The 19,443-nt window shown below is 29.2% G+C and overlaps 1 protein-coding gene across 2 annotated transcripts; it reads right to left on the bottom strand.

Moving 5' to 3' along the window:
- Positions 1-1,067: 1,067 nt before the first annotated feature.
- Positions 1,068-17,826, bottom strand: LOC129981359 (chaoptin-like). Of its 2 annotated transcripts, none has more exons than XM_056092180.1 (5): positions 17,715-17,826; positions 12,445-12,829; positions 6,564-6,877; positions 2,732-2,880; positions 1,068-1,392 (listed from the first exon to the last, which is right to left on the bottom strand). In XM_056092180.1, the coding sequence occupies exons 2-5, from the start codon at positions 12,808-12,810 to the stop codon at positions 1,247-1,249; spliced, it is 975 nt and encodes a 324-aa protein (XP_055948155.1). In that variant the 5' UTR covers positions 12,811-12,829; positions 17,715-17,826; the 3' UTR covers positions 1,068-1,246. The 2 variants fall into 2 exon arrangements, with proteins under 2 accessions (XP_055948155.1, XP_055948157.1); XM_056092182.1 differs by lacking the exon at positions 17,715-17,826 and adding an exon at positions 17,324-17,343.
- Between the last annotated feature and the right edge of the window lie 1,617 nt (positions 17,827-19,443).

Here is a 19,443-nt window from a genome sequence, read left to right on the forward strand (position 1 = left end):
AGTTTCAAATTGACTTTTACTGTCATTTTATTCACAAATTAAAGATTCTTGTGCAGAATTGTAAATTAATTTAATTATTTTTACTGCTGAAAACTTTTTAATTAATGGAATTTTCAGGACATGATTAAATTTTGTAGAACGGCAATACAATTTCTAAGACCTCCTTTCTCTACCTAAAACATTTTTCTTCATTTTAATATAATATAAAATCATCAAATATTATGGGAATGCTTAACATAGTTGTAATATTTATTGTCAAACGCTGTCGCAGTTATGTTTGTAGTCAATAAATGTTACGAAAATGAAACAATGAAACATTTAATTTTGAGGCAGCTCTCGAATACTGGCTTTAGTGCCTACCGTAATAATTAATTTTGTTTTAAACATAATGTTAATTTTAAGAAAAAAAACTATCTTAAAACTTAATACAAATACAAATTTCGCAATACGGATAAACTTAACAATCAATTAAAAAAATATTTGACCACTCTGACCTGCAATGGAATTAAAAAAAAAAAACATTATAAAATAATTATCTGAAGTTTAAATATTACTTGAATTTCATTTGAATGTCTTCGGCAAACTCCTATGCAAGCACAAAATTAAAATAGTACAATACTTTATGAGGTTTTGCGAACTCCGAAACTACATGGACAATTGACTTATTCACTTATTAGATAATCTAATCCTGGTGCGGTTATGCATATTTATTAATCTGCCATTTTATACTATCACCGACGTTTGTTCTAAATATGAGTAAGTTGACTAATGTAATTAAATACTTTTTGCACAAATAAAGTTGTAAATTTTATTATATTTGTAGAAATTTTGTTATATCACACACAAAAAATTGTTGTGATCAATTCGAGGGAATAAAATAAAATAATAAAATTTGAATAAAATAATAATAAACTATTATCCAATTACTTTTGTTGAAACTCGTTTTTGCTTGACAATATTTAGTTAGTTAATAATGGATTAAATTTTTCTATTTTTTTCTCAAAACATCATATTGCCAATTATGTTGAAATGAAAAAAAGTGAAATAGAAAATGCGAGTTATTTTAAATGTTTTTAATAAATGCCTGAAATGTAGATGAAATACAATTTCTTCAAAAATAAATAAATGAATAAACTGTATTATTCTTTTCATTGAACTGGAAACACTCAACTTGCTTGTTCAATGTAGAAACAATAAGCATTGTTTAAAAAAACACAAATGAAGATTTGTACTGGATTCCTTTAAATCAGAAATGTTGTCTTCTTTTTTCTATGAGCTCTCCCAAATCCATCCCGCTTCTTCCTAGAGGACCGTAGCATGTACCAGAGACTTCCACGTCACTCTCAGCCTCAATAATCCATTCAATATGGGAATCGCATTCGATGGGGTTTCCTGCAATATGAGAAGTCCTTAAATCAGGGCTATGTAACAACTGGAGGGTTAAAGGATGATTGGAGGATGGTTGAAGTATACAGGTAAAAAATATCTGATGAGTAATTAATAAATTATTATAAAGAGTGTCTCAAAATTAACGAAGGTTTGAATTTTCCACCATTCGTGCAGTAAAGTGTTGGCAACACTAACTGCACGAATGGTGGAAATAAAAAAACCATTTGGCAGCTGATAGTTTAGGATTAATAAAAATGGAGCTTATACGATAGAACAATGTGTTTTCATTGTTGAACGATATTTCAAAAATAATAAAAGTCTGGCGGCCACAGATCGAAAATGCGAGAATTGGCCTACTAGATCTTGTGATTTAACACTGTTGTCTTTTTTTATAGGATTATTGGAAGTCAAAGGTCTATGCCAATACGCCTACAAATACATATGCAGGGAGGAGGATTTATTCATAAATTTTAGAATAGAACTTGGTGAAAAGTAACAAGATAAGATATCTTAAATGAAGACTTTAACTTAAAAGAAAATTTGAATCACTTTATTAAATGAACCACGAATGTTATATTATGCGTAAGAGTCTTGATTGAAATTAAGCATAATCAATATTTCAGTAAACCAAGTGGCCGCCAAAGGCAGTTAGCGCTGATATAAAAAGAAATTGTCTTTATTTAGAAATGTGTCAATAACTGTATACACTAGCTTCAGAAAATTCTGACAAAATGAATGTTGAAAGGTACTTTTTTTTTATTTTCTTTAATGCTTAAATTAATTGAACTGAATGTTGCATTTATTCCTTGTCTATATGAAATTAAATTTGATAAAATTTATTTATTTATTATTCAAAACGATTTTTTTTATTTTACATTACATATTCGAATATCAATTAGAATAGAAATATCTTAAATGAATGAATTGAAGATAAAAAATATCTTAATGATGTTGGAATAAAATTATCTTAAAGTTGTTGCTACTTGTGGCATTTTACAAGCCCGTTGACAGTTATCCGTCAGCAATTTAAGCCGAGTGAGCGTCTCTTGTTTTTTCAGTAGCGCCAACTAGAGACAAGAGTACGACTTCGCTGCTTCATTCATCACATTCACTTACACAACTTCTTTTTACGTGGGGGCACAATCACACAACTCATAAATAGGACACAGAAGAACAATCACGCCCGAACCGGGAATCGAACCCGGGACGCCCAGATCACGAAGAAGACGCGCTACTCCCTATGCCAAGATGACGGCTATTTCAAAGTAAAACGAAAATAAAGTCTGACACGAAAAAGTAAGAATGAGCACTGATGAAAAAAATATTTCTATCTTAACCTTACCTCTAATATCGAAGGTCATTAGTTGGGACCAAATAATTTCGTAGGTAGTTTCTGGAAGATGGAGGAGGCCATTATTTGCCAAAGATATATCTGTCAGAGCAGGCATTTTTGAAAACATATCATCAGGCACAAAACTGAAGGCATTATTGCTGAAACAGAGGATAGTTAAAATGAATATTCGCTAAAGAAAAATAATTACTTTATAATATCCATAATCTGGTACTTCATTTTCAAAAGGGAGAGTAGGGAGTGTTAAAAGACAAACAAATAACTGTAAACAAGTAAGATGTCATGACCTTGAGGCGCTGTAAATAAAAGGCTACTTCTTCAATTTTGAATTCAGGTGTCGTCCTCGTCATTTGACCGCGGTTAAAAATTAAGAGATCCCTCCCAAGAAATTCTAGAGTTATTTTAAAACGGTACATTAATATAACTGAGCTGATCTCTAATTTTGAATTTTATTTTGCTATATGTCTTCTTAAATAGTATTATTTTCTGATCAATTTTGTATATTTTGAGCAATAAGATTAGATTCTGATATGATACTATATTTCTTAATACGCCTTCATTTACCCAATTATATTTGTGATTTTATTAATTACATAAATTTATATTGCCAAAATGTTTAAAATGTTGAAGTATTTTTTTGGAACTATTGATAGATAAAATGCTCATAGCAAATTGCATTCAGTTTTATAAGCAACAAACTTTTTGTCAGATATGGACTTACCCCATTTTAAAAAAATGACTCAGTTAGTGCATTTAATCCATTTTTCCATATCTTTAACAAACTTTTGAGCGAGTTCTTTCTTTGCCTATTTCAGGGATAATATATATATCACAAAAGCTTATTAAAAGCCTGGAATCATTGCTTAATGATGCGATTATTAACTTTCATTAAATTTTGAAAAATAGTCAAATGAACTGCTCATTGAAACACTTTAATAAACTTGTTCAAAATGAACACTTTCCTCACCTATACAAAGTTGTATTCTTCCAACCGCATTTTCGTATACGTAATTCAGTTCAACACTTTTGATAACAGGACAGGCTACTTAAATTTACTGACAAAAATTTGTTCCATCTCCAGAAGAATTATTATACAAAGAAAAACACAAGAAACCCCATAAATAAAAGTTTACAGGGGTCATGTCAGGTGATGTAGTTAGAAATTAGTAGGTCTTTGTAAACCAATCTAATCAAGGAATTTGGCATCCAATCACTGATTTGCAGCTAACGTATGATCAGAGAGAGGGCTATATATTAACCACATTTGAAGAAATCTATTAGTATATCTGTAGCGAAATATATGCACCAAAAGCGAAATATCAGACGTAGTGCCACTCGAAACTAACAGAATATATTGCCATTCAACATATTGTTGTGCAGTCTCTAAAAAATGTCATACCTCAAATTTGTAGAAAATTGCTACTAATGAGGACTTTTTTCGTGATTGCTTGTTGCGATTGCTTTGATGACTGATCGATCCATCCCGATTAAAGGAATGTTCTACTTTTAGAATTGCATTTTTGAGAAAAGAAAGATTTTATTCCATCTGAAGTCAGGCCCAATTGTCAAATTCTAGGCATTGATCATGATCTAATTGCAACTATGGAGTCCATGAATGATGTATGGATGGCAGTAATTATGATGAAGTGTTCTACACACTGTTGTTTTTCTAATGATGAGTTTTAAACTTATTCTTCATATGTTAGTATTACAGCAACTTGAATAATAATTAAGCCAAAATGTCAATTTTTGTGTCACTTGTTTAAAACTTCGTCATCCTCTGGAGAGTAAGATCCCTGTAATTTTTCAATTTGTAACCGTTCGGTAAATACATTTTCCAGAACGATTCTGGAAATTTAAAAAACGAAATTAAGTTTCTTTTGCAACTAGGACGATATTATGATTGCATACAGTATAAAAATTTCAAAACGATTTATTATTGACAGATCCTTAATTTTTTTGGAAAGCTTAATATGATGAGTACAAGTTGCAAGCAAAAATATTTCTTTTCTTTTTCGGTATTCCGCGACTTTTCTAAGATATCTTAAATGTGCTATTTCACAAATTTTGATATAATAAATGTTTACATAGTAATTCAAATGCAACAAATGTTTCCAGCTAAATTTGTAATAAGCCCTTCTAAATTTTAAAATAAATATGTCTTAGAAACTTATATTCATAGAAGTATGAGACTTAATGTGCGCATAGAAGAAAATAAGAGAAGTATTTTACTAACTGACACATTTACACTATGGATTATATAAAAACTTAATTCTTTTAACTATTTAATTTAAACCTACACATAAGACAAAATGTTTCCACACTATTATCCGCCTTATTTAATAACCTTTTATAACCGAAAACATGTCTCTAAGCGCAATATTTAGGAAAATAACCACTTGACTCAACCCTTTATATGGTGATGTGATATGATATAAAACATAATTGCAGTCTGCAATTATGTTGCAATAATTGAAAAATATATATATTAGTTGAAAAACGTAATTTTGAAAAAAAAATCTTTAATAATAAATATTCAGTTATTCTAAGCATAAATAAATTTTCTTCTTCAATTTTATCAGCTGCTTAAATTCCAAATTTTTACTTAAAATTTAATGGCATGCTCTTAATTTTATTTAATGATCATCTGAGAGCATAATTGAAGGGCGTTTAAAAAAACTATCAAAAAACGTCAGTATTGATATGATGATATGATAACCGAATACAATACTGATATAAATTTTATCAACCCTCCATGATAAGTGTCGATTTAGATTTCAAGGCAAATGTGGTTTTCGATTGAGAATTCTGGATCAGCTTTCTATAACTCATATTTTTGAAATTAGGAAATGTTGAATTTTTAAACAATATCTAAAATTAGAAAAATGTGGCATAGATAAGAAAACATTTCTAGAAAACCAAAATATTTCCTCATGTTTCCAAATGCCAAAAAATTGTGCTTATAACCTTACACCTTTTTCAAATTTGTAACTTTCTTAAAATAAGTTAAGGACAAAAACATTATGTAAAATTTAAAAGTGGAATAACGTTAAAGATATCACATCTGAACACAAATTTTGTGTAAAAAGACAACAAAAGAATTCTTGTTAACCCTTTCTAGGGTCGTGGGAAATATTCTTCCCACCAAATTTATTATTCTTTGTATGAATTTATGTAGGTTGGCATAAGTTCTGACAAATTCTTTTAGAAAGACAGAAACTTAGATGCTTTAGTTCTTTATTTTACACAAAATGATGTGTCTTGATTTGATACTTAATTATTAATTAACCAAATTAATTAATGAATCAAATTAAATTTATCTAATAAGCTAAATGAATCCTTTTTCTTATTCTAATTTCAAGATTAAAAATATTTTAACATAATATGACTAGAAAAAAATGGCCCTTTAAAGGGTGAAATAAAAATTTGCTAATTTTGCTCAATTTTGTTCAAAAAAGATGATTTTGAGACAAATTATCCATTGTTTTGCCTGCCATATGATTTCCCTGCCAATTTAATACAATCAGAAATTTGATGTGTGTGTGTGACATTACAAGTTCTTATAAAATGATTTATATTTATTTAAATTACACATCTAACAGAAGAATTAGGAGGCACAAAGACAAATCAAGGGTAATTAAGAATACGTGGAATCTCCAATCAGAGGATTTATTGGTCTCTACGAGCCAGTGCAGCTGAGTTTCAGCATTTAGCTAAAGCTGTTTGTTAGCTAAATTATAAATCATTTCATATGCTTGTCTTCAAATATTTAAATATATTAGTTAAATTTACTTTTATCATCTCACTTTCTCAGCGTACTTACTCCAGCTGCAGATTCTCTAGCCATAGGGCTGGATTTGGCAACATACTTCTCTTGATGGGTCCAAATCTATTTCCGTCCAACCACAGCAGCCGGATGTTGATCAGATTTGCGAAGGCCCAGTCCCCCAGCTTCTCGATGCCATTGTTGGACAAAACAAGATCGCTTAGTGTGTCCGGACCTCGAGAGAACCAGTCATTGCTAAGTTCTGTGATGGCATTGAAGGACAGGTCCAGCTCTCTCAACCGACGTAGATGGCTCAGATCAAGTTTACTAGGCTGATCAGTTTCAGTGAAACTTGATGATATTATCAGCTCCTGTGAAATATCACTAACTACTTAAATTGGTAAGAAAATAATGAAAACAATTTTCTAAAAGCATGCTTTTAATAATATTTTTAAAAGTAGAATACAATTTTCTCACAAAAATTACAACAAAATTGCACGAGCATGAAACGTATTCTCTGTATATCAGGATTTTATACACATTATCATGTATTTTTAATGTTTCAGATGTGAATTTCTTAATATTATTAGTTTCAACTCCTCACGTTTTTACAGTTCCGCTTTGAATTCATATTTTTGATGGAAATTTTTATACATTTTTTTCTCTTTTTAGTAAACTAAGTGAACTTTTAAAAACTTTTTAGTTTTATTAATTGCTGTAGTTTGGTTTTTAATATATACCATAGTTTATCATTAAAAGAATAATTTAATGACAAACTTAATGTCTCTCTAATTCACTGGTCAAATTTTTTTGGAATAAAATTAAAGTGATTTAAGAGATTTACTAAATTAAATGTTGAAATCTTTAATTATCATATTGTTTATGAGAAACTCTCAATTGCACAAATTTATACACATATTTGACAGATAACATCATTATTTCCTGCTTTTCAGTCTTCCAGATATTTTATAATTAATTATTAGAAATATATGGGAATTCTCAGCTAATTTTTCCTCCATTTTTTTTCCAAATAGGAATTTTTAATATGTAATCAATTTAAAAAAAACAATCAAAAGATTGATAATTTCTCGAAATATGGAAATAATGAAAATCAAAATAAATACACAGTAATGGAAAATTTAAAAACCCTATTGCATCAGAAAGTTAATTAAAATTTATTATCACGTAGGTACTTTAGTGTAGAACTTATGGTGAATAGCATATAAGCCAGTTAACAGCTCTACTACCCGAGCAATTGTTTTGGTATCATGGTCATGTTACTGGACTGCGAACCACAAGGTCCCAGGTAGGGATTGCAATACCGGACCAAAATTTCAATACCGGTATTCGGTATTTTTTAAATCTTAATACCGGGATACCGGTTTTAATACCGGTATTAGAGATTTTAGAAAAGAAAGAAAACACAGGTGTTTCTTTGTTTTATTTGCCAGTTTTGTAAGAGAATGTAAATATCACAAAAATAATTTGTAATTTATAAATTATAACAGTATATAATCACAAAAAAAGTAAAGAAACCTCTTATTTATTTAAATCACAAAAAAGTGTAAATTACTATTCTGTCTGTGGTACTTTTACAAATTTTTGAAATGTGATCTTAAAAAACATAATGCATCAATTGTACTGTCATTAAGCCTGAAAAGTAATTTTGTGTAAAAATTACCAGCTGTCGAAAACGCTCTTTCGGCATCTACGGCAGTTGGTGGTACTGTTAGCAATGCGCGATATACTTTTCCCAAGTATTTACCTCAAAATGCCTCATCTTCAAATAAATCGATTTCTCGTCGGATGGTTTTGGATATAGCTGATTTCTGTATTGTATTTTGGTTAGTTGAATTTTTTTTATTTATTGCTAATTTTAATTTTTGTTCAAGAGATAATTCCTTTTCACTATCGACAGTAGTGACATCATAATCTTCGATAATTGAACCGAATTCTTCCGAATATGGATAGGTTTGTGGGTAAACAATTTTAAGAAAATTTACTCTAAACTTAATCAGATTTGAATTGGTTATTTTCTTTTCTTCTTTTTCATTTTCATTTTTAAAATCATTATAATTATGTAAATACCATAAGACATTTTCTATTTCGGTATGCCTTTCTTCTGTGAGATTTTTCAATGTAATATATAATTCTTCAGATAGTGATGTGTGCTGTTCTTTCAGTGACTGCAACATGAAATTTATTGTTGCATTAGCTGTTAATAAATTCAAATCTCTCCGACATAATGCCTCAATAGTCAGTTTTATTGGAAGTCGAGCTGATATAGTTCTGGATATTAAGCCGAATTCACTATCTGAAAAATTAATTTACAGGTTTAAGTCGATTGCTTTTTTTGATTGGATTTCCCAGTTTCAAAAATCGTCCCATCATTAGGAGTAAACTGTTCCAACGTGTTTTAGAATCTAATATTAACATATATTCTGTTTTATTTTCAGTTAGTATATATTTTAGTAATATATCCTTTTTATAGGGAAACGTTTAAATATCTTAAAAATTTTTCGAACTTTATAAATTATAGGAAGCAATTTTTGATAGGTTAATATTTCATCCTCATTAGCAATATCTTCAACAATTACATTGTCATTATCTTCATTGTCAATATCACTCTCACTCTTACTCTTTTCAAAGTTGGAATCCGAAATTTCTATATCCACAATATTTGGATTGTTCTGTTTTTTTTATTTTTTTCAGTATAACACATCTATTACTCTTAATTGAATTCCATGTTCATAGCATAACTGCTGATTTGCACCAATCAACTTTCCAACTTTTTTCATAATTGTTGCTCCATCAGTCGTTATGGATACAATATTTTCTTTCAGGGGTAATCCATGTTTCGCTAATTTAGATTGAAGCAATTAATTAAACCATTAATTAGCTAATTAATTTCGCCCGTTATGGGGACATAAAAACAAAAACGTATACTATTTTGCTATGTTGGCGATCTCTGAACATATAGTGGAGACAATTTTAAAAATGTATAGTAAATACCGAAAAACCGGTATTTAAACTTGTGAATACCGGTATTACGAAATTGTACGAATGGCTCAAAATACCGGTATTCGGTATCCCTATATACCGGTATTGCAATCCCTAGTCCCAGGTTCTATCCTCGCGCATCACAATCCGCTAAATTGGTGACCTGGACGTGATTTGAACACGCAATCGTTCGTCTCACCTCCGCCTCACTGGAGGGAGAGTCTGTAGTGAATAGCATATAAGCCAGTTAACTGCTCTGTTACCCGAGCTATTATTTTGGTATCATGATCATGTTACTGGACTGCGAACCACAAGATCCCAGGTTCTATCCTCGCGCATCGCAATCCGCTAAAAACTCAATAACACACACAAGAAGTAGAGCTAAACCAATTTATTAACTCAACTCTGAACTCAGAACACAGTGAATGACAGATTTTCTGCTTTTATACTAGCAGGGAAAGTTCCAGACTACTTTTCTGGAGACAGTAATAAAAGTCCGGAACACTTATTTGGTAAATTAAAGAAAGGTCCAGAATCTTCTGGAACATGAAATAAAGGAAAACATAAGATGAAGGAATTGAATATTTACACAAATGTGAATCGCACTGTCTCTAGCGGGATTCGACCTTACGATCTCTTGATTATGAGATCAGTGTCATTATGATCATTCGGAGAGTCGATTGCCTCTTTTCAATGCGGCAAAACCCTATTGCATCAGAAAGTTAATTAAAATTTATTATGAAACTATATCATATATTTATACAAACATAATTTTACATGTTTGTATAATAATAACAATTTATATATAATAACACATAATCACATATACACGAATAAGGACAAATCGCGGGCACATTTGATCGAAAATACAATTATAGAAATACAATGCAATTTATCTACAATTATTATGATAAAGCCTCTTATCAAAATCCATTAATCCAACTCAGTGAATTGTTATCATGTTTATATGCTATGGGCTGAAAAAACAAATAATCTTTCCATTCATGGATTTCACCCAAAATCAAAAGAGATCTATATTTCTGTTGTGTAGATTGCCTTTCATCGGTCAAGTTGTTTGTATTTCTGAATTACTAGCCGTCTTTGACAATCAATGTTTCAGTGGAAATATAAATTATATTTTTAACAAATTTTCCCATAAATATTTTATGCATAACTTGATACACATGCTTATTTCATTAACCCTTTAAAGGGCCATTTTTTTTCTAGTCATATTATGTTAAAATATTTTTAGGCTTGGAATTAGAATAAGAAAAGGGATTCATTTAGCTTATTAGATAAATTTAATTTGATTAATTAATAATTAAGTAACAAATCAAGACACATCATTTTGTCTGAGATAAAGAACTGAAGCATCTAAGTTTCTGACTTAAAAAAAATTTGTCAGAACTTATGCCAACCTACGTAATTTCAAACAAAGATTGATAGATTTGGTGGGAAGCATACTTCCCACGGCCCTAGAAAGGGTTAAAGTATTTTTAAGCATCAGATTGTGATTGATCTAAAAACCCATATTTTAATACTTCTTACACATTTTTGTTCTACTGTGTAAATGAATCCTTTAATGAAGACAAATATATTGACATCTTAGTTACATTAAAAAATTAACTGGCAGGGAAATATCTTTTAATCGCAAGTGTGTCTTTTTCTGAACTGTTACTTCTCTTTATTATTCCTCATGTAAACTGCACATATAATAAACGGGATTTTCTTTCTTTAGATTTTAATATTGGAAGAAAAGCATGTGTTTGAATTTTTGATAAACAATACCAAAAAAGGTTTGAATTTCATTGCAACAATGAAATGTATTCTTTAAAATTAGGCTGAAAACATTTTTAAAAATTGTCAAATCTTAGAAAAATTTTCATGGCAATTTAATGGATATTATTTAAAAATTTTTTTTTAAACACTGTAAAAAACAATTTATCGCATTAATATTCTCGTGAATTATTGCAGAGAAACCTAAAAATTCTGCTTCATTTGTATACAATTAAATATTTAATTACAAATTTATAAAAATCATTCAAAGGCGCACGTTCTTATCTTGCAAAATATATTTGTTACAAATTTGGTAGCACCTGATCAATTACTTTGCTAGCAGATCAATGAAAACAAACATATGCATAAATTTTTCTTTATTGTTATTATATATTATACTCACTGAAAAATAAATAGATTTATTTCTAATTTTTTTTTTCCTTCTTCGGATTAGCGAAACTCTAAAGGACATCTCCAAGGGTCGTTTTTGTACAATACTATTTCTTTGCATAATTCGTGCAATAAAACTCCTTTAAATAAATCTTCAAATTGATTATTGCTAGTTCTTTTATAACGTTTTCTAAACTTTTATGTCAGAAAATATATATTGAAAAAGTTACCAAATAGCATATGGAAGTTCCATATTAATCACTGTTTCAAACAGCGTTTTTAGCATTTCAAAACAATTATCTGCTAAGATTCTGTTGAAATCTAATGTCCATACTCGTAAAAATTTTTAAAAATTTCATTTGAGATTTAACATTAGTAACGAAATAAGTTTCTCTTACTAAAATTGCCACGGTACGGTAATCTATGACAAATCAATCTGAACAATGCGGTGAACATACAACGCAACCTCTATGGTTAAAATTTTGTTTAGGGTTAAATGGAAATCTAAACCGTTTCCTTTTATAAGAGTTCTGTGACTATGTATACAAATATCTAATATGATTGCAATAAATTTAATTATTTTAAAACACCTAACTGATACTATATCTTTATCTTTTTACTCACTGTCGTTCAAAAGTTTGATATCATTTCATGAATGAATGAAGGCATTCGTAGCTAAATATAATTGCAAAAAATGATCATTTCTGTACGAGAGATTATCAATTACTATTGAAGTTTTGTTCAAAAAAGATTTTCGTAAACCCATACTTACTTCCAAAGTATTCTCCAAGCCGGACAGCGCCACTTCTCCTTGTTCCACCAGACTGACCAGATCGCACTCAGCAATCTCAAGCTTGACCAAGTTCCATTCAGCGAAGATTCTGGATGGTAGCGTTTGCAGGCTCATACTATTTAGCTGAACTTGCAATCTGGCACTGGAGTCAATAAACTGTAGTGCTTCAATCAGCTCTTCCACAGAAGCGCCACTGCATGCAATCTCTATCTCTACACCACTACCAATGAAGTCGAAGCATTGACAAGAAAATGGCAGTTTGCTACTATCCGGGCATGTAGCAGACATACTTTTATGGATAAGATTGAGTGATAAAAGAAGTAAGGAACCGCTTTTTATGCCCATATTTCTTGGATGAAAATGTCTAAAATATTTAAAGAAAAGTTTTATATTAAATTATTAGCCAAAATATACAAGCCATCATCAAAACTTTTTGTTAGTGCAGCATTTTTACTTTCGCATATGCTACGTGTACCAATTAGAGTACTGAGATAAGAGAAAGTATTTAACCTTTAAAAATACCATCTCGAGATTTTGATGAATCAACACGTGTTAGACATCATTTAATGCAAAAAAAAGGAAAATTTTTTGAATTATTTTTTGAGGATTTTTGATCGCGATAACCCCAAAATACAACAACAAATATATAATCCATCAACAAAAATGTGTGTTACTAGTACAACATTTTTACTATCTCGTATACAAAGTGTACCAATTAAAAGTATCATAAATATAAAAATTGTCATTTCGAGATTTTGATGGATGAATTCTTATTAAACTTTTTTAAGAGTGAATCTACGATCGCAAATTTCAAGTTATCGTGTGAGAACATTATTACTTTTTCAGACATTATTTGTCTTAATTAATTTGTCATTAACCAGTTTAAACCGGTTTGAAACAATCACGAGACGTCTCTATCGGCCTCTCTCTCTCTCTTCTCTCAATGTTTATATATATATATAAAATGATAATTTTTTTAAACTTTTATTTTCAATTTTTCTAGCTGGCAAACAAAGTTTTGGAGCTCGACCGATTTTGAGATGAAATAACAGCTATGATGCCATAGTTTTATGTCAACCTTTTAAAAACGCATCTGCTGTCAAAGAAGCATGCATAATAATAATGCAATACTGGTAAAGGCAGGTCAACCTTTTAAAAACGCATCTATTTTCAAAGAAGCATACATAATAATAACGCAATACTGGTAAAAGCAGGTAAAAAATATATGCGATTCAAAGATAATGATGAAAATTACCATTTATGCTTTATTCATTGTCTAAGCGATTTCGAGCTTCAAAATCCCCTAACCAAACCAGCATCATGTTCACGTAATAAAAAAAAAGATAATTTTTAATTTTGTTGTTGATCACGCTAATATCTTCTCGAATGAAATCGTGACATTGACAAGAAAGTGGTAGTTTGCTACCATCCGGGTATGTAGCAGACATACTTAAATGGATGAGATAAATCGATAAAAGAAATAGCAAATCTATTTTTATGCCCATATCTCTTGGAAGAAAATTCCTACAGTATTTGAAGAAAAATTTCATATTAAAATATTAGTTGAAATATACAAACCGTCAACAAGCATTTTTGTTATTAGCACAGCAGTTTTACTTTTTCGTGTACATAAGGTGCCAATTAAAAGCATTATAAAAGTAAAGAATGTCACTTAGAAATTTTGAAGAATCATCACGCGTTAGATTTCACTAAATGTAAGAAAAAAAAGTTATACTTTCGATTCATTTTCCGACGGTTTTTGATCACGATAACCCCAAAATACAACAAGCGGCAATCAAATGTTCAAGCTATGAATAAAATGCTTTCTTATTATTAGTATAGCATTTTTACTTTCTTGTATATAGAGTGTGCAAATTAAAAATATTATAAACGTCAAAAATTTCACTTCAAAAATTTTCTGAATCAACGCATGTTAGTTATCCTTGAGTGCAAAAATAACATAATTTTTCCGAGTCATATTTTGTCGATTTTTGATCACAATAACTCCAAAATTCAAGTTGCAATCAAATATAAAAGCTATCAATAAAATTTTTCATATTAGTATAGAATTTTTAATTTCTCGTACACAAAATACACAAATCAAAAGTATTATAAGCGTCAAAAAGGTCAAATCGAGATTTTGATGAATCAACATATGTTAGACATCCATGACTGCGAAAAAAAAAGATAAGTTTTCGAATAACTTTTTGACGTTCTTAATCATAATAACCCCAAAATACAACAAGCAGCAATCAAATATACAAACCATCAACAAAAATTTTTGTTATTAGTACATCATTTTTACTTTCCCATATACAAATTGTACTAACTAAAAGTGTTATAAAAGTCAAAAACTTTCATCACAAGATTTTGATGAATCAACATGTGTTAAACCTCCTTGAGTGTAAAAAATAAGATAATTTTTTGAATCATTTTTTGACGTTTTTTGGTCACGATAACCCCAAAATACAACAGACGGCAAGCATGAATTTTTATATGAGGCCTTTTCATTATATTTGAAACCTTCTCCCAAGTTTGGGAAAAATCCCCGTTTTAGGAAATCTGTCTGTTCGTTCGCCTGTATCCATGTGAACATGGTAACTCAAAAGTTCAAATAACAAGAGAGATACAATTTGATTGTAATTTTAAAGTCCAGAATGAGGATCTGCATTAAGTTTTAGAAAAATCCAACGAATGGTTAATTGCATGTTTTAAAGATCGTCTATGTAAATATTAATGCAAAAATGGAACTCGTAGAAAAGAGAAATTTAGCATGCCGCCTTTATATTAAAAGTTTTAAATTTATGTCCGATTTGGAGTGAAAACCGTCAGCAGGCAGATAAAGTTCTGTCAATGTGTATGCAAACACAATAGAAAAAAAATTAACGTAATGAGCCTAAATAAATGAAATATAATTTTATTTCTATAGTTGCAGAATTTCTTTGAAATCTCAAAAAATTGGCAAATATTCAACAAAAATTCATCAACATCCACCATTTAGACTATTACTAGATCTATGTCTACACTAAAACACAAGACCACAATTAACTGGCTAAACGAATGATTTTTCTTTGTTACAATCTACACTTGTATCAGATCTTGAACAAAAATTAAACTGCCATAAGTCAAAAATATAATGAGCTAGAAAACCGAAATTTGTTTAACTTATAACCTTAACTCAGAAATTATAGATATGCCTCTAACTTTGGACCCAATCGTGCAAAAGAAAGAATTATTAAATACATGTGGAATTGACTTCATTATATTACGACCCGAAACATAAAACGTACGATATCTTTTCACCAGGAAGTTGAGGGAAGAATTCTCTAGTGTAATTTAAAAATTAAAGTATAGATACTATTTTAACTGCATAGATACTATTTTAACTGCATAATAGTATAGATACTATTTTAACTGCATAGATACTATTTTAACTGCATAGATACTATTTTAACTGCATAATAGTATAGATACTATTTTAACTGCATAGATACTATTTTAACTGCATAATAGTATAGATACTATTTTAACTGCACGTTTTTATTTAATTATTTAACTATTTTTATAACAAGTTAAGATCTAAATATTGTAAACCCTTAATCTATGCATGTATATTTATAAAATAAATAAGGAAACAAAAAAAAACAATCTTTCAGTTCTAACCAGGGATCAGATGTAGTTAATTTTTATTTCATACGAATACTTATGCTATCTAAATATATCGTCAATGGTCGCCGACTCCCCACCTGTTTTCCAGAAAAATCTCAAAAACACAAATTCACTGTACACTTTGTACGGGAAAAATTGCTACAGATTTTTGAAGCACTAACCACTGTACCATTTTCGCCAATTTTTATTTTATTTAGTTGCTCGTGACGTCTCGATATATCAACAGTAATCATCAGACTTTCACACAAAGACATACCAATTTTAAATAGAACTCTCTAAATTTCTATTTCATTGTATATTTTCTAGCGAAAAAAGTCATTACAAAGTTCGTCATCCTCGACTCCTATACAATTTTCACCAATTTTTATTTCACTTGAAAGTTTATGGCGTTTAAATGTGTCTTTAATGAATACCTGGTTCCTTCTACCTTTAATTTTAAAGAAATACCACAAAATATATATTTTGCAGTTTCCAGATACAACGACTAGAATGATTTCACCAATTAATTAAGCCACTTTGTGCACATAGTTTGTAAAAATATGATATAAATTATTACTTTCATTTAATATGGTTAAATATAGTTTATAAGAGTTGATTGGTATTAGGTGACTAGTTGGATATGACAGTAGACAAACATTTTATTAAAAAAATTTTTAATGGAAAATTTTTACAATGCATTTTTACACTTAGTTGAATTCTATTGAATATAATGAAGCATATTTATATGAAATATTTAAAAACTTTAATTTGTAATATTCTGATGATTGTTGTTTTCAAACTTAGTATATTATACATTTTATAATATATAAAATTGGATTCCAACGAAATTTACTAATTATAGTCTAACTTATAACTAATTTAATTATACAAATCAAGTTGCAACATAATACTAAAAATGTATGGAAGAAGCTAATTAATAATCTTATAATACTCAATAATAATAATGATATATTAAATATCTAAATAATCTACTTTAACCCTTAGAAGTCTGGTTTTCCAAAGTAAGTTTTAAAAAATATCCATGTGTTCATTGCAGTAGCCGAGTAAAAGAAAAGGATAAAGGAAAAAATAATTTTAAAAATCACAATACATATTTTAAATATTTATTTCGAAAAAAAGCAGGTATCAGTTCTTCAAGGGCAATAGGCCCTTGCTAAAAATAATATTATAACAAAAATAAGATACTCACCTGCCTCAAAAGGACTTTTATTTTTCAGAAAAATGAAATATTTCAAAGATTTATTCTACTAATTTTTCTACAAATATGTTACTTTTTTAAAACGGCGGGAAAACAAAATGTCATGTTATTTGAACAATTGTGAAAACTGACGTTTATTTTTTAAACTTTTGTTCAAAAGAACATTATGCAATGGTAACTTATATACAGTCAAATATTAAAAACAAATCAATCGCAAGTGTACAGTTTGATTTAAAAGTCTGGTATCAAATTTGAATCTAGGCATTTAAAGGTTAGTAATTAATAGAAATCTAGTTTCTTAAAATATCAATATAATATTATAAAACAGCAATAAACTAAGGCATTTTTTTCAAATGAAATCTGCCATTTAAAAAATACTTACCCAGATCTACTAAGCTGATGATACGAAATTTTTAAAAAGCATGATTAAACTAAATATGTTAAAGATATCTCAATTACAAAAACAAGTGTTTGTCAAGATATCAGCTCAGAAATATCATAGATGAGTACAAAATAAATTGATAATCTCTTCCTCTGATAATGAATTTAAAACGTTACGTTACATTGATAAAAGTTCTAACTATCATTTCAAGTATTAAAGTTCAAAACACAGTTTAATAAAAATTAGATAATTATTCTGCTTATAATAGTAAACAGAGTTAACTATTAATAAGCAGTTATAATGTATAAGAAAAAAAATAACGGTTTTTGTAAATGAATGTTCTCTGAACAAATATTTATTCAAAAGATTTTTTCTTCTTCTTGCATTTAGAATATTTTCTGTGAAGCTATAAGATATTTTAACTTAAATATGACATTTCTGAAATTGCATTTCATTGATGTATAGAAATTTAAATTTGTTAAATTTTAGAAAGGCAATTCTTTTTGTAAATATTTTTGTAAAATTTCAACATTGTGTTAGTATATTTATAATAAATTTAAGTTAAGACATTTTATTTTCCGTATTGCAGAAGATCTCACTAATGCCAATTTATCTGATTGGAAACTCCTTATTTAGAAACTTTTCACTCATGTGCTGTAGTATCACAATCATTCAAAACCACATGTACATAACTATTGCCAGTATATCGTCGTATAATATCAAAAATATCCACCTTTATTAGAATCTACGAAGACAATTTTTAAAATTGCATTTGTTAAATTATAGAAAAAAAACATTTTTTTTTTTTGTGAATTTTTTGCAAAATTTCAACATTGTGTCAGTATACTTGTAATTAATTCAGCTGAAGGCATTTTATTGTCCGCATTGTAGAAGGTCTCTCCAATGGCAATTTATTTGATCGGAAACTCCTTATTTAGAAAATTACGCTAATATATGGTAAACTGAAGCCTTAATCATTTGAAACCAAACGTACAGAACTATTGTCAGTGTATCTCCTCTTATAATATCAGAATTATCCACATTCATTAGTTCTTACTAATAAGATATCTGTCATCCGTTCAAGAATCGCCATCCTCCTTATTGTACATGAATTTTATAAAGATAATCGAGACAAATTAAATCTCAATTTTGGAACCAGACGATTCTAAATTCGACTACTTATAATACTTGTCTATGCTTATATAAAGCTCAACGTGTGTGTGTGTGTGTGTGTGTGTGTGTGTGTGTGTTGGCGCCCTTCAGGCCAGGCCATTTGACCTACAGCTACCAAATTTGGCACATGTATACCTTAGAGGTCGGGAATGTGCACCTGGGGTCCCTTTTTTGAATTTTTAATTAGAATTTTAATTATTAATTAAAAACTGATTCTCCTGCCAAAAAATCTTTTCATTTTCCCCACCGCCAAATGAATAAGGCTTCAGTTTTTTTTTCCACACTGATGAGGCTAGGGTTAACATTTTTCGGTCGATTATTTCAAACGATTCTGTTGATTTTCTTAATGTTTGATGCATTTAAAATTAAACATTATTAATTAATCGATCTTTCATATTAATTCTGAAGTACTTTTGAATTAAAATAAAACAAAATAAAGGAAATTAAAAATTTATAATCTGCATAGCGTTACCCCAACTGAAGTAGAAAAATTCACGCATTTGCGTTACCGTAACTGGCTTTGAAAATTCACGCATGCGCATTGTGTTCTGATTGT

This window comes from Argiope bruennichi, chromosome 8 (genome assembly GCF_947563725.1).
Source record: "Argiope bruennichi chromosome 8, qqArgBrue1.1, whole genome shotgun sequence".
In the NCBI taxonomy this organism is placed as follows: domain Eukaryota; kingdom Metazoa; phylum Arthropoda; class Arachnida; order Araneae; family Araneidae; genus Argiope; species Argiope bruennichi.

Excerpts from the sequence above, each read along its gene's own strand:
- LOC129981359 (XM_056092180.1), bottom strand. The coding sequence starts at position 12,810 with ATGGGCATAAAAAGCGGTTCCTTACTTCTTTTATCACTCAATCTTATC. Across the intron at positions 6,878-12,444 it reads GCTTGGAGAATACTTTGGAA|GAGCTGATAATATCATCAAG; the intron begins GTAAGTATGGGT and ends GATATTTCACAG. Across the intron at positions 1,393-2,731 it reads AATGACCTTCGATATTAGAG|GAAACCCCATCGAATGCGAT; the intron begins GTAAGGTTAAGA and ends CTCATATTGCAG.